This window comes from Protopterus annectens, chromosome 5.part1, assembly GCF_019279795.1.
Source record: "Protopterus annectens isolate FY-2018-M chromosome 5.part1, PAN1.0, whole genome shotgun sequence".
NCBI classification, from domain to species: domain Eukaryota; kingdom Metazoa; phylum Chordata; order Ceratodontiformes; family Protopteridae; genus Protopterus; species Protopterus annectens.
This window is the reverse complement of record NC_056736.1, coordinates 757,152,314-757,167,672: the sequence shown is the minus strand read 5'-3', so window position 1 is coordinate 757,167,672 and position 15,359 is coordinate 757,152,314. Positions and strand designations below refer to the sequence as shown.

General features: G+C 41.6%; 1 protein-coding gene across 1 annotated transcript in view; it reads right to left on the bottom strand.

The window, feature by feature from the left end:
- Window positions 1-15,359, bottom strand: part of MAP6 (microtubule associated protein 6) — a 301,580-nt gene that overhangs the window by 9,175 nt on the left and 277,046 nt on the right. Inside the window, exon 2 of the mRNA XM_044073399.1 lies at window positions 7,721-7,937. Coding sequence (XP_043929334.1) covers window positions 7,721-7,937 — 217 coding nt within the window. The remainder of the gene's footprint in view (window positions 1-7,720; window positions 7,938-15,359) is intronic.

Below are 15,359 nucleotides of genomic sequence, written 5' to 3'. Positions count from 1 at the left end.
ATGCACACTCTCCCAATAGTTACAAGGAAGTTTAGACTTTTAGGAAGGATTAGGGGTTTACCAGGCTGGGAAGGAGGAGAGAAGCCTTGAAGATAGTCATTCGTCCCTTTGTTCTTGTGGGGCGGGGGGGGGTCCTCATTTCTTTTTGGAACATATTTTTTAGGCAAGGCTCAAATGACAAACCTACCTCCCTAGAAAACACAAGTGGAAAAAAACTAAGGGTAATGCTGCTCAATGCCAGAAGTCTAAACCTCAAGATGCATGCCCTCGAAGCCCTCCTCAGTATGGAGAACATTGATGTCTGTGCAGTGACTGAAACCTGGTTCAAGGCTCCTGAGAGCACCCCAGCACTATCAGGTTTTACCTCATATCATGCTTTCCGGCCCCAAAACTTGGACCGAACCACAAAAGGAGGGGGAGTATCCATATTCATCAAAGATACCCACACCTCCAGGTTAGTGGCAATGCACGAAGCATCGGAGACCATCCAGGTGCAACTAACCATAGGCAAAACTGCCTTACAGTTTGTAGCATGCTACAGGCCACCCTCTCAAACTCAGGAACCCCACACAGCCTTCCTGAAGACACTGGAGAGTATGAATGTCTCTCCAAATACCATCATATTGGGAGACTTCAACTACCCGAATATAGATTGGGAACATTACTCAAGCCCCAACACCCTAGCCCAAAGGTTCCTAGAATTCATAAACTCAAATGCAATGGAACAACTAGTCACCATTCCCACAAGAGGAGACAATATACTAGACCTGATCATCACAAACATGGGGACAAAAAGCTCCACACCGGAAGTATATCCCTCTTTGGTAAGATCAGACCACAAATTAATCTCACTGGAAAATCCACATCCCGCCCCCACCCCCTGCACAAAAGACCACAGTGAAGAACTTCTCAAAAGCCAACTTCACACTTCTTAAGACTGAAGTGGTATCCTTCAAGGCCCCTGGGCCAGTGGAAACCACAACCCACACTGCTGAATCCTTTACAAATGCCTTCTACGGGCACCTTCAAGAATGCATGGATCATGCAATCCCAAATAAAACCAAGACCCATTCCTCCAAAGGCAGGCGCCTGGTCTGGTGGACCCCAGCCATAAACAAACTTTACAACAGGAGGAGGAAGCTACTACATGACAGAGCAAAATCCCTAAAAGGGAAGGCATCTCTGATCAGTACTAGCAAAAAACTACGATCACTCATAAAATCATCCAAGGCCAACTTTGAGAGAAAAATCGCAAAAGACACAAAAGACAATCACAAGGCCTTCTTTAGCTATGTTAGAAACCTGGGTGGAAACTCCCAGATATGCTCAGAGTTAGTCCAAAATGACACAAAATACACTGAACCCACTGACATTGCCAACATTCTGGCAGACAGGTTCAGTGCAAATTTATCCTCCCCCTCCCCCCCAAAAGGAGAAATAACCATCCCAGCAGAGTGTAGCCTCCCTAACATCTCAGATGCCCAGGTCAGAGCCGCCCTCTCTAAAGCTAAAAACACAGCATCAATGGGACCGGACGGTGTCCCGGGCTGTGTGTTACATGAACTCCAAAAGGAACTAAACCCACACACAAGGCTGCTATTTAATCTTAGCCTTACTACAGGATACGTACCCAAAGAGTGGCATACGGCAACAGTGGTCCCACTTCACAAAGGCGGTGCTTCTACAGACCCTGGAAATTACCGCCCCGTAAGTTTGACGGGCCTGGTCTGCAAAGCTATGGAGAGGATCATTATGGAACTCATAAACAAAGACATTGGGGACCTACAGACATTGGATCCTACCCAATTTGGCTTTGTCAAGGGCAGATCCTGCCTTTTGAACTTGGTCGACTTTTTTGAAACAGTCACAAAGGCCATTGATGAGGGTAAGGCAGTTCACGCAGCCTACCTTGACCTTGGAAAAGCCTTTGACACAATACCCCACTCGGGCATCATAGACAAACTCACCAGCTTAAATGTAAACCCATATGTCACAAGATGGGTTGCAAACTGGCTCAAGGACAGAACCCACAGGGTCAGACTTGCTGGAGCTATGTCAGACTCTAAGCCAGTCACAAGCGGTGTCCCACAGGGCTCAGACCTGGGACCCCTCTTGTTCGGCATTTATTTTTCTGAGGTACAGGCAAACATAGGAAGATTGTGGCTGACAAAGTTCGCAGATGACTGCAAACTGGGCGCCATAATTGATACTCCAGCAGACACAAACATCCTTCAGAGAGGCCTCATCGAAACGGATAATTGGTGCCAGAGCCATGGCCTTAAGCTGAACGCCAAAAAATGTATAGTCATACCCTTTGGGAAAAACAAGGTACCCACAAATTACCACATAGGTGCTAATCCATTAAGTACGGAAGAGGTAATCAGGGACCTAGGGACCCAGGTTGACAGTAACCTCTCATTTGACACTCACATTGCCAAAGTGGTTGGGAAGACCTTCTATATTGCCCACCTTATCATGAAGGGTTTCACATCTAGATCAAGAGAGGTCATTGTGCCCCTGTACTCTTCTCTTATCAGGCCAATGATTGAGTACAATGCCCAATTTAGGATGTATCTTACCCGACACCTGCAGCAGTTGGAAAGACCCCAAAAGTTTCTCACCAAGACGATAAAGGGTCTTAAACATATGTCATATGCTGCCCGACTGAAAAAACTCCAGCTCTATTCAGTCACATACCGCCTACTCAGAGGTGATCTGCGTCTGACGTACAAGGCCATGTCCAATCCGGAATTAATGGACATGCTCCACCTCAGAAAATCCAAATCCATCAGAGCCACGAGAGCAAGAGACTTAAACCTCAACATAGAAATAAATAGGACATGCTGGAGGGACATATTCATAACCCAGAGGCTCCTTACACTCTGGAACAGAATCCCTATCCATGTCAGACAGAGTCCCTCACTAACTCTATTCAAGAGAAATCTTGATGAGTGGATGGGAGATCGTAGGATTACCCTGGGGGTCATCTCTGTGTCACTACTAGACAGAGGCACAGTAAACTAAACCCTAAATGGGCGTAGTATTCTCATCCTAAGGGGTGGTGAAAGCCACACACACTCTGGCTAGGCTTATAAATGCCCTAGGGCGATAGCCTAGTACGAACCTATGAACCTATCTCTGTTACTGTTTTTGAATATTACTTTTAACATCAGCTTGCTGTGTTTGTTTATTTTCTTTTTGAAAAAAAAAGTTGCAGGGATAGCATTAAACCCCTTGGCAAATTTGGAGAAGAAAGAATGAAAAATCTTAGAATTTCTTGAATCAGCTTAACTCTCTTACCACATTCTTTAAGGACTTCTGCAGCAGATGGTCCAAAAACTAACTCCCTTTGATATCTTCTGGAAGGTTTTGAATATGTAACAAAGCAAACCTTCTCATGACAGTCTCAGTGAAAGCAGCCATAGAAGTGGCATCAGCAAAATCATAAGCACATCTCAAGCAGTGGGTCGCCATGTGAGCCGCAGAAGCAATTAGCTTACACAAAGAAGTTTTTCCTCAGAAGAGGAAACAGATGCCATAATAGTCCTCATGCTCTTAAAAGAGTCAAGCATAAACTTTAACATATGAGCTTGACAACTGAGACTTCTAAAAATAAGTATTGCAGAAGAATACACATTTTGCCAACTCTATCAATCATTTTCCCATCTTTGTCAGAAGTGGAGGGAGAGGTATTAACCAGATGTTTAACAGCAAGTGGGTTCACTACAGCAGTAGCTGCTGGGTCTGGTCTGGGATGGGTGTATAAGATTGTGTAAAACTGTGGACCATTATACAACCTATCTGCTTTCTTGGAGGCATCAGGCTGGCTCTCATGCATGTTATAGGCTGTCACAAAAACATCCTCCAATGCTGAAATAACAGGAGGAATTGGAAAAGGTTCTGGAAAAAGAATATGAAGAATGAAGGTGTGCAATTCCAGTAAACCCACCATAAAAGTACAAAACAGCTGAAAGCTCTAGAGGACCAGAACCCAATATTCCAAAAAATGTATTCATTGAATGTATAAAACAGCTTACAAAACACGCTTCACTTTCATATCAAAAATGCATGGCTTAGCGCTTTAGTCAGTAAACATGACATCATCAGAACTCTGGTTCTGCGGCCAAAAGGTGTGGAATGAGTTATAGCCTGGTAGTGCAGGGGTGCTTTCTGCTGCCTTGAACCAGGTCTCTGTTACAGCACAAATGTCGATGTTCTCTATTTTAAGGAATGCTTCAAGTGAGTGCATTTTGAGATTTAGACTTCTAGCATTGAGCAGCATGACCCTTAGATTGCATTTCTTTGTAGCTGTTATGATGGCAATTTCGTCTTTGGAACACCGCCCAAAAAAGGCACTATTGGGTATAACTTGTATAGTTAAAGTTTCTGCAGCTGTGATTATAAAGATGAATGCCCATGGTTGCCTTGGCAAGAACGGAGGAATTACAGTTATAAAGAAGTTTTGTCTTTTGGATTTATAAGTGCTTTTGTAATCAGAAAGGTTGGATAGAAGGCATCCGTAATTCCTTCATTCCAAGGAACTGAGAAGGTACTGGCTCCCCTCTTTAGAAAAAAAAAAGGCAAAACCTGGAAACTGTTTGTTAAGGTATGATGCAAAAAAGATCCATCTCTGGCCAGACATGTTTCTGCTTAGAGTGAATGCTGTTATGTTTAGCTAGCTTGGGATATAAACTTATTGTATAATTAAGTCTGAACTGACTGGCTGTTCCTAAATTATGGGTACTAGCCATCACAAGTGATAAAACTGAGTGTCTCCTTGCTTGTTTGAGTACCATGTCAATGTAGTACTATTTTATATTATCTGTAAATTCCCTGCCTGGAAAATTGTCTGGAAGGACCTTAATGTTAGGATTCCAAGCTCTTCTTTACATTGATAAGTTTCAGCATTTGACAATGGGACTAACATCCCCACACTGAAAGCTCTTGGTAACTTCCATGTAATCCAAGCTGCTTGGGGTAAATTTTGATATGGGAGAAAAGGCAGAAATGAGAGACATGGGTTCAAAGATATCTCAAAGTTCTACTACCTTAACTTTTTTTTACTACTGTGCTGTAACATTTTGATCAAGTACAACAGCTCAGAAGACTAAACTACAGTGTTTTTTCCAATTCCAAATATTCCCCACAAACCACTGGAATTTGACACGCACTGCCTTAGTAGTTGAACAGCTACAACAATATAGGACATGAACATCAGTACCGTCTGGAATATCCTGTCTATTAAGTGATCTTCTTTCATGACTAGAGAGAAAAATTCTACCATCTTTAAACACAAGTCTTTGCATTTAAGATTCCCCTGGACCTCTAAATCATATCTGGTTGAGAAGGTTGTAAAGTTGATTTCTGCATGTCTATGGACTATGTTTGAGTCCTGAAAATCCTAGAAGGTTTGCAGATGACTAGAGTACCTGGCTTCCACTAACCATGACTGAATCAATCATTTAGATAAGCTTAAATCTGAACTCCCTTTACTTTCAGACAAACAAACACTGAATCTATATATTTTGCAAACACCACAGGCAGGGCCAGTAGAAAAATAAACATGATATCCCAGCAAAGTTAGCTGCTTATGTTTTCCATTGTCATAAGGGAATAACATTCTAACAACACAATGGCAAAAAAATAAGTTATGATGCATGCATTATCTACACTAACAAACACCAGGTTGAGCTACTGTGTGGATGGAAATGCAGTATGCAGTGATAGAGTTTTGAAAAATAACTTTGAGGAGTACAGGTCAGCCAGACTGTAAAAGTTTTATATGTACATAACAATGGGCTGATCTATCCTGTGAAAGGTTTCTTACGTCTTGCTTCAAAATTGCCACACCATAACATAGCCCTGAAGGTGCTTTGCACACGAAAAAGATGGGAGGCAAAAGGCAGAGCATATTCTGTCATTACATATGCATAATAATATCCTTCAGGAAGTCATCAACCCCTGGTAACAACCATACTGACAACACACCCCTAAGAATCAACCCAATAGTTAGGGACTTAGGGACAGGCATACACAGTAATGTACCCTTCGACCATCACGTGTAGTGAAGCAATCATTCTTTGTTGTGCAACTTATAAATAAAAGCATCTAAGTCTAAGGAGGTCATTGTTCCATTATACTTGGCAGCCATCAGATCTGTCATTGAGAACAATGCCACCTATAGTACATGTATAGGTATATCCAACAATTGGAATGCCCACAAAGGTAAAAGAATACAGGGCATAAATAACATGCCCTATGCAGACTGCCTCAAAGCCCTATACCTGTACTGGGTCTTCTACAGGCCATTTAGGAGAGATCTATGCCTGGCATACAAGGCATCTTCATACTCCATTCCAATGGATCTTCTTCATATCTGGAAAATAAACAAAAAAACAGCACCAGAATTACCTGTTCTAAAGACGTAAACCTGTCTGTGATATAAATAGGACCTGCTTGAAAGACAGGTATGTGTCCCAGAAACTATCCCTTCGATAAGAACAGGCTCCATGTGAAGCAGAGTTCTTCCCTAACCCAGTTTAAAAGTGTAACTTCGACAACTGTATGGAGAACTGAAAATTCATCCCTGGTTTGGCACCTACGTTTCTAATGAACACAGGCAGCCTGTGAATGGTTCATCTTTCACGCCCCTGCTTGTAAATGTTTTATCTCCCAACCCCTGCTTTCACTTATCAAGGATATGAGAACTTGTCAAAGATTTGGGATGCATGGCTAGGCTTAAAAAGGCCCCACTGGTCATTAGCTAGTACACACCTATAGACCTATGTCACAGTAATATAAACAGTATAACATTGATTGAGAATAAACAAAACACAGAGAAAAGGAATGACAGTGAATAAATGCTCCCTGCTACCATTTTGCTGCTGCATACATTTACATGACAGTGTGACCCTGCTACCCCTGACTTTTTCACCTTCTGTAATTCGTTTGTGGATCTGCTTCTGAGGAGTTCACTGTGCAGATAGAGTGATAGTCATTCAGAACAGTAAAAACTACAAGAAAAATCTAGCCAAGCTAAAGTTTCTACCATGTGATTTCTTAAAACCTCTTGTATTAGAAGTACATGGGATATATGAATATGATTTTCCCTTGCAAAAGGGGACAGGTTGAAACCCTATTGACAAGTCACTGAAGAAAACATATCTGATACTATGTTAAGCCACAAGTCTGCCAGCCTTTAACATATAACAATTATTTTAATGATGCATTTTTAGGTCTTCACTAATATTATGTTGCAAAAAATGGGCACTTCCTAACAGTACAAGCATACAAATGTCACAATCCTCACACAGTTACTTTAACTGTTCTTAGCTGGGAGCTGGGAGACACAACTTTCAGAGGACAGAACAAATAGCAAATGTTCCTGCAGATCTCAGAAGACACAAAACATTACTGTATACTCTCCCGTCTCATATTCTGATGCAGGATAAATAAAGCCCCATTCTTTCTTATAATGTAACTATTTATTTAGATTGCAGATGTTGTGTCTTGCTGCCAGATACAAGACTGTCAAACAAAACATACTTAGAATCTGAAAGAAATGGCAATTCTTTTTAATATGAGAATCATATTCTACCGCTGAAACATTCTCTGTGAGCTGTAAGTTTATGGGTAACAATGGATCTTCTTCTAGTTAACTTCTATTCAATAAAATACTCCCAGGCTGTGGACATTTCTTGATATTATTTTATGTGCTTACCTTTGGAATTTCTCTGTACGGTTCAATGTACATACTCCGTACTCTCCTGTGTTCAGTGACTTTATTATCAGCAGACTCGGTTCGACCTGGCACTGGTTTAAAGTTGGCCATATAACTGGTTTCATGTGCCACTTTTCCTTCTGGAGGCTTGTACTGTGGCTTGGCTTTAGTAGGTGTAACTGGCTTGAAATCATCCGACCATGGCCTGAACTCATTTCTGCAGATAAGAAACAGAGAAAACATTAACTATAACAAAAATATATACTGTGGTAAGCAAAGTATCACTGCTTGGTTACTTAACTTTCTATGCAGCTAGGATCTGCTAAAGTCTCAAAACCTGGATTTCCCACATCACGTCTACTGGTCGTAGGTCTAATGTCTGCCTTGTTATTAATGTGCGTGCTCCTCAAATGGCAGACCTATTAAAGAATTTAAACTAGAAAACGTTGTACAGTACTAGATTGGTGAGTCACAACTGACAGCAGGAACAGAATGAAATATGAAGCAGATGATATTTCATGGTTGTACAGTATACAATAACGGGACACTGCACATAGCATGCATGACAGCAGCAAGTTATGTTACATGTAGCGTCCCGTTATGGCACAGATTATTATGTTTATTTTCTTTCATCTTGACCTACCCTCTCAGATCACCCTTCCTTTCTCTTCCTCCTGCTTTTGCAATATTCATGCATATAGCAACATCCATTCTGCTGCACCTAGCTATCCTTGATCTATAAGCACAGCAGAAGACATTAGTCCCCAGCTACATTAGTGTATGTAGCACCGTGGGTTACTTCTGTGGTCACAGTTACACTGATTAAAATTCTCTTCCTCACCAATAAAATATATACAGTCACCCTTCACTGGCTGGCCATATAGTAATATATATTAACAGGTACACCCAGACAGCCTGCAGTACTTAGAAATATCTCTCAACTGTCCAGATTTTTGCAGAATATCCAGATTTTTGCTTCATATTTTTCATCTGTTCCTCATAAAAATTGTGATGTTCTGCCAACTCAGAGAAGGTTGAAGTCACTAAATAATGGCAAACATTTGATTTTCAGACTTCATATCCTTCAGAAAATATATGGAAACAAAAAAACATCCAAACCGCAAATCATAACCCAAAATACATTTAACACTGTTGAGAACTGGCTCACCAACCAATGCCTACTGCTGAACCCCAATAAAACTAAACTTCTACTCTTCACCCCTAGTAGATGTGCCACACTCTCATTCTCTGCCACGTCCAACAATGGTACCACTATCTCCCCAGATCAACACACCAAATTTCTAGGGGTTATCATAGACAACAATTTCAAATCTGACCTACAGGTCAGCAAAACCATACAGATCATTAATAAGAAGCTTGGATCACTGCATAGAAACAAGACATTTTTAATCCCACTGGCTAGGACTGCAATCGCCCGGTCACACCTACTCTCTACTCTTTTATATGCCTTGTCTGTACTCTCAAACCTCAACAAATCCAAGCTAGGTAAGCTGTCCCATAGCTACAACCATATTGCCAGATTCACCACTGGCTCCACCTATAGAACCCACCACTGCGAGAACCTGAAACAACTAGAGTGGCTAGAACTGCCCAGCTTAATTCAATTCAATCAGCTCTTAATAGTACACAAAATTCTGTACCATCCTGAAGATACCCAGCTCACTTATCAATATCATTAAGCCATATAGCAACCTGAGATCCCAACGGTCAGTCAACAAACTACTGGTCCAAACCCACAAAGCTAATAACTCTGCTGGTGAATCCCTGTTTGCCAACTTTGTTGGCAAAACCTGGAATTCGTTGCCAAACTATATAACTCTACGATTCTCCAAAAGTCTCTTAAAAAAACCCTCAAACAGTATCTCAAAGTGAACTGGCTTTGCCCATATACCAACCCTGATTAAGTTATAAACTGAAAGCATAATCTGTAAATATCATAACATGCAACTACGTCACCAAACTCTATATCCAATCTGACGTCTCTTGCTTTTAATTGTGTCTATCCATGAGAATTGCGAGTCCCTACTAGGGAATACTGCTAAACTATTGTACATAATCACTTTGTTTTATATCTTCTAATGTTATCTAACTTCTTGTGTAATCTATGTAAGTTTGTCTATGTGGAGCTTTTCTCCATGGGCCTCCGCTGAAAATGGACATGTATCCAGTCGGACTATCCCGGTAAACAAATGTAAAATAAAATAATAAATGTAAAATAAATTTTATTCTAGCAACTTTCTACTTTTATAACAGCAACATTTAAAATTTGCCCCTATTATTGGGCCTTTGTCACCCCATTATTTTTGGCTTTATCCAGATGCCTTGTGCGAACAGGTTGAGAGCTATAACTACCCCATAACAACCGGCTATTTCTGTTCGCACATTTTTATTGTATAGCTTACATAAGATGAAACAGACGTGCAAAGTATACTCAGTACTTGTGACCTGGTCTCACAGTATCTTTATTTGTAATAACTAAGGTCATTTGAGATATAATACTGTGATTAATGTGGCTTTCACATTTTGATGCCAAATTTCAACAATCTTATTATGACTTCAAGCAAAAGAAACTTAATATTGTTAAAATCCCATCCAGAAATTGATGCTGTTGTGAGATAATGAAAAAAAATCAGTAAGAATTACGTAAAAAATCAGTAAGAATTACGTAAAAAATCAGTAAGAATTACATAAATTAGACATGCAAGCCAAAATATACGTCAGAAGAATACATGTGCTGAATGGCAAGTAAAAGACTTTACTGTTAAAGATTTACAACTAAATATTTAGGTAACTGTTTCTTCAGAACATAGAAGGCTGCCATGCTCATTAGGCCCTGTAGGCCTAATGGATACGGCACTGGCCTCCTAAGCCAGGGATTGTGGCTGTGAGGACCATCTGTGGTGAAACAAGAAAAGCTTTTTTCAGGGAATTTGGTATAATGGTTAAGGTATTTACCTCACAGACAGAAGTTACATTATCTGATTTTCACCTTTGAAAAGAATACTGGCTAGGCTTAAAATGACCCATGATGGCAGCTAGTCTAGTATTTATATATTTATTTTCAGAGAGGGCCCGGGGAGAAACACTCCCAATGCATTTCTTTATAATGTGGGAGGAAACCCAAACGTACACAGGGAGGACATGCAAACTCCACACAGAAGGCACCCCAGATGAGAAATGAACCGGAGAACCTTCTTCCTGTGAGGTGACAATGCAATCGCTGCACCACTGATCCATCCAAAATGAATGTCCACGTATGAATCTGTTTAGTCTTTCTTAACCAATAAAAATGCTATTTGCAAAATGAATGTCCACGTATGAATCTGTTTAGTCTTTCTTAACCAATAAAAATGCTATTTGTTGCCCATTTTTAGAAACAGTACATGACAACCCATATTTTGCATTATAAAAATGTACTGTAAGAAATAACAGTAAGACAGATGTAATAAAGGTAAAATAATCAACAAAAATACTAAGTTCTACAATGGCTTGTGCTAAAGATACCAAATCTAGACCTTTGAGCTTTCAGTGCATTCATGCAGGAGAGATTCTATAACATCTCCCTCTATGATATGCAAGTCCCACAGATTTGTTGAAGTGTAAGCCAGTCAGTCTCTGTTTCCTCTTTGATAAACCATTAAAGTAAACAGGACTTAAGAAAACATTGCCTCAAAAACAAAACTGCTAACCAAAAATGCCTCAAAAATAAAAAAGAACTGAAAACTTCATTCTACAGATTCATTAACTACAAACTATACAATCACAAACTCAGTAAGTATTTTTACTGACAAAGTAAAAAAAAACTGGTACTAATGTGACAAAATAATGAAGCCTTTGGCATACAAAATACTTTGACTACAGACTTACTCACTTAAGTAGCATTTTACTCAAAGTATAACTGCAGTAAATTCCACAGAAGAGGTGTGGGTGGTGGCAGGATTTACTACCTCTCAGCTTGAGTATTTTTATCCCTCAGACATCCTTCAGCCTTGGAGCCAAACATGTTAGCTGGGAATAAATCATACCACAATCTACATCCATGTTACATACTAATACTATAATCACAGAAAGTCATGCATCTGTAAGCAGATGGGTGTTTGTGACACAATTATCACTGCAGACCACAGAATCACAGAGCGTCCAAACATTCAATCCTCCTTCCATTTGTTTTGTCACATACTGTATGATATAGGTTAAAAACTGGGTCTATATTACATTCTCAAAAGCTGACAATGTCGAATCTGACACTGTCGACATGAGAATAGCGAAACTGCAGAACAACAAACAAGTAAACAGAAATCTCCATGAGGGGTGACTTCCATTTACTTCAATTTAGTGCGGTCTCAGAGTTGGTATATTTAAGTAGCGGGAGGTGTGGCGGGTGCAGGGGAGCTTGCCCCCCTGCCTACACCATTTAGTTGTTTTTATTTTTTTTCTGAACATTCGATTTTTTAACAATTCGGTCACTAAAGGTCGACCTTTAGTGATTCGAACTGTTAAATATTCGATGTTCTAATATAGACCCTTAAAAACTTTTAGTTATGTACTTACCATAACTTTAGATGTTTGGGATCCATCTCATCTACATTCAATACTGATGGGTTCGGAGCCGATCCCTCGGCTCCGACTCGGCACGCTATGCTATAGAGCGAGGCCTCTTATTGGCTGAGCTATTTCTTATCCCAGGATGCACCACCACTAATCCCCCAGATCTTGTTTGTCCGCATTCATGCACACATGCACAACTTGTTTATATAACATTGTTAGATGTTTCAAGATGAAACAACAGGATTCGGACCTTCTGATATCCTCTGATCTCCATGGAAGGGGGAAGGAGGGTGGGTTATTGGGAATGTAGGCGAGATGGTTCCCAAACATCTAAAGTTATGGTAAGTACATAACTAAAAGATGTTATGTGATCCTATCTCACCTACATTCAATACTGATGGGACAGCGTCCCTAGCACCTAAATCCTGGGTGGCTCATTGGAAAACACTCCTGAGCACTGTGGAACCAAATGAAGCTCGTCCTCTAGATGCCACATCCAATTTGTAGTGGGAAATGAAAGTGTGCGGGGAAGACCATGTAGCCGCAGCACAAATGTCACTAATGGCAAGCTTAGAATGAAATGCTACCGAAGTAGCCATAGCCCTTGTAGAATGAGCTTTGACAGAGGTGGTAAGCTCTTTATTAGAATAAGAATAAGCTTGAGTAATACAGTCCCTGATCCATTTGGCAATAGTGACCTTTGTGACGGCTTTGCCCAATTTATTGTCCACAAAGGATACAAACAACTGATCTGTTTTCCTTGTTTGTTTGGTCCTATCTAAATAAAAATGCAACTGCCTGTGAACATCTAAAGTGTGGAATATGAATTCCGCTTTGTTAGAATACTTCGGAAAGAAGACTGGAAGTTCTAACGATTGTTGTAGGCAGAAACTGGAACAAACTTTAGGGACAAAAGATGGATTTGGCCTGAGAGATACCCTGTCTTTGTGAAAAACCAAGTACGGAGGTTTTACAGACAAAGCTTGAAGCTCTGAAACCCTTCTGGCAGAAGTAATTGCCACCAGAAAGGCAGTCTTCCATGATAGAAATTTTAAATCACATGTCACTGCCGGTTCGAAGGGGAAGGAAGTTAAGGCGCGTACACCACATCGAGATCCCATGGAGGAGCAGGATGAGAAATCGGAGGTCTTAAAAGCGCAGCACCTTTCAAGAAGGTCTTACACAATCTGTTGCTCATTAAAGGTGGGTTTATAGATTCGTGAAAATTGGAAATAGCTGCCAATTGAACCTTGATGGTAGAGACTGAAAAGCCTTGATTGAAAAGTGAAGTTAGAAATTTCAGTACTTCTGAAACAGGAATAGTGATGGGATCCAGGCCCCGGAGTTGAGCCCAAATAGCAAATCTTTTCCATTTGCTAGAATATAATTTCTTTGTAGCAGACTTGTGGACCGAAGATAAAATGTGTACAACATCTGGATCCAATGTATGACTCCTGACTATAGTCGGAAGAGGAGGAGCCAAGCCGTCAATTTTAAGGTGTGTAGGGACTGGTGGAATAGTCCCGACTGATGCACCAATAGGTCTGGGATCTGAGCCAGGAACCATGGACCTTCCAGAGCATAATTCCGAAGATAGGGGAACCATACTTGATGAGGCCAGTAAGGAGCAACTAAGATCATTTTGCTCCCCAAGAGAGATGCCTTTTGGATCACCCTGGGAAGGAGAGGAACTGGAGGGAAGGCATAAAGCAAGCCGGTGGGCCACGGACGGGCTAGTGCGTCCATAGGGCTCTTCCCCGGAGCCGGGGTGAGGGAGAAGAACTTTTTGCACTTCGCATTCAGCGGAGTCGTGAAGAGGCCGCAACACGGGACTCCCCATTTGCTGAAAACCTGATTTGCAACTGTAATGTTCAGAGACCATTCGTGTGGAGAGAGGATAGTTCTGCTCAGTCTGTCGGCTTTCACATTGGACTTGCCCGGGATATGAGTCGCCACTAGAAAGCGTTTGGTCGACACTGCCCATTCCCAAACTCTCATGGCCTCTCTGCAAAGGGGATAGGATCTGGTCCCTCCCTGTTTGTTCAGGTACCAGAACACTGACATGTTGTCGGAGTGAACGGCAATTACGCCCTGAGGGAGGTAATCGTGAAGGGCTTGAAGGGACAGAAGCACCGCTCTCATTTCTAGGATGTTGATATGAAGTAGGGTCTCTTCCGAATGCCATTTGCCTTGGACTGACCTGCCCAGGGAATGCCCCCCCCACCCCATCTGGGAGGCGTCCGTGGTCAAAGTGGCCACAGGAGGAGGTGGAACAAAGGGTCGTCCCTGATCCAGATTGGAGGGCACCAGCCACCAGCGAAGGTCCCATTTGCAGGTTTCCGTGATCCATATGAGGTGACTGAGAGGGAGTTCCTGAAAGGACCACTGAGCTGAAAGAAGCCACTGGAGGATTCTCATGTGCAATCTTGCTAGGGGAACTAGAAGAACCGTGGCGGACATGGATCCCAATAGCTGCAGAACCATTCTGGCTGGGGCTTTGGATCTGGGAAGTAAGGCTCGAACTTGAGCCTGTATGGTTTGTATCCTGTCTGTAGGTAGATAGACCCGCATTCGGTTTGAGTCTATCTCTACTCCGATGAATCTTATGCGTTGAGATGGCAGCAACACAGACTTTGGCCAATTGAAGGTGATTCCAAGGGAATTGCCCAGTGATATCATGGCTTGTAGGCTCCGCAATAGTAGATGCTTGGAGGTGGCAGTTAGGAGCCAGTCGTCTAGATACGGAAACACCTGGAATCCTAGACTTCTCAGGTGAGCAGTCACTACCGCCAAACATTTGGTGAACACCCTGGGGGCTGTGGTGAGACCAAAGGGCAGCACACGGAACTGAAAATGACTGCCTCCTAGGCTGAAGCGCAGATGTCTCCTGGACGCTTGATGTACCAAGATATGGTAATAAGCGTCCTTGAGATCTATGGAGCACATCCAAACACCTTTCTCCAGCAATGGGAGAATGGTTTGTAGGGTGACCATTCGGAACTTGGACTTTTTTACTGAATGGTTTAGAATACTGAGATCCAAAATGGGCCTCAAGTCCCCAGTCTTTTTT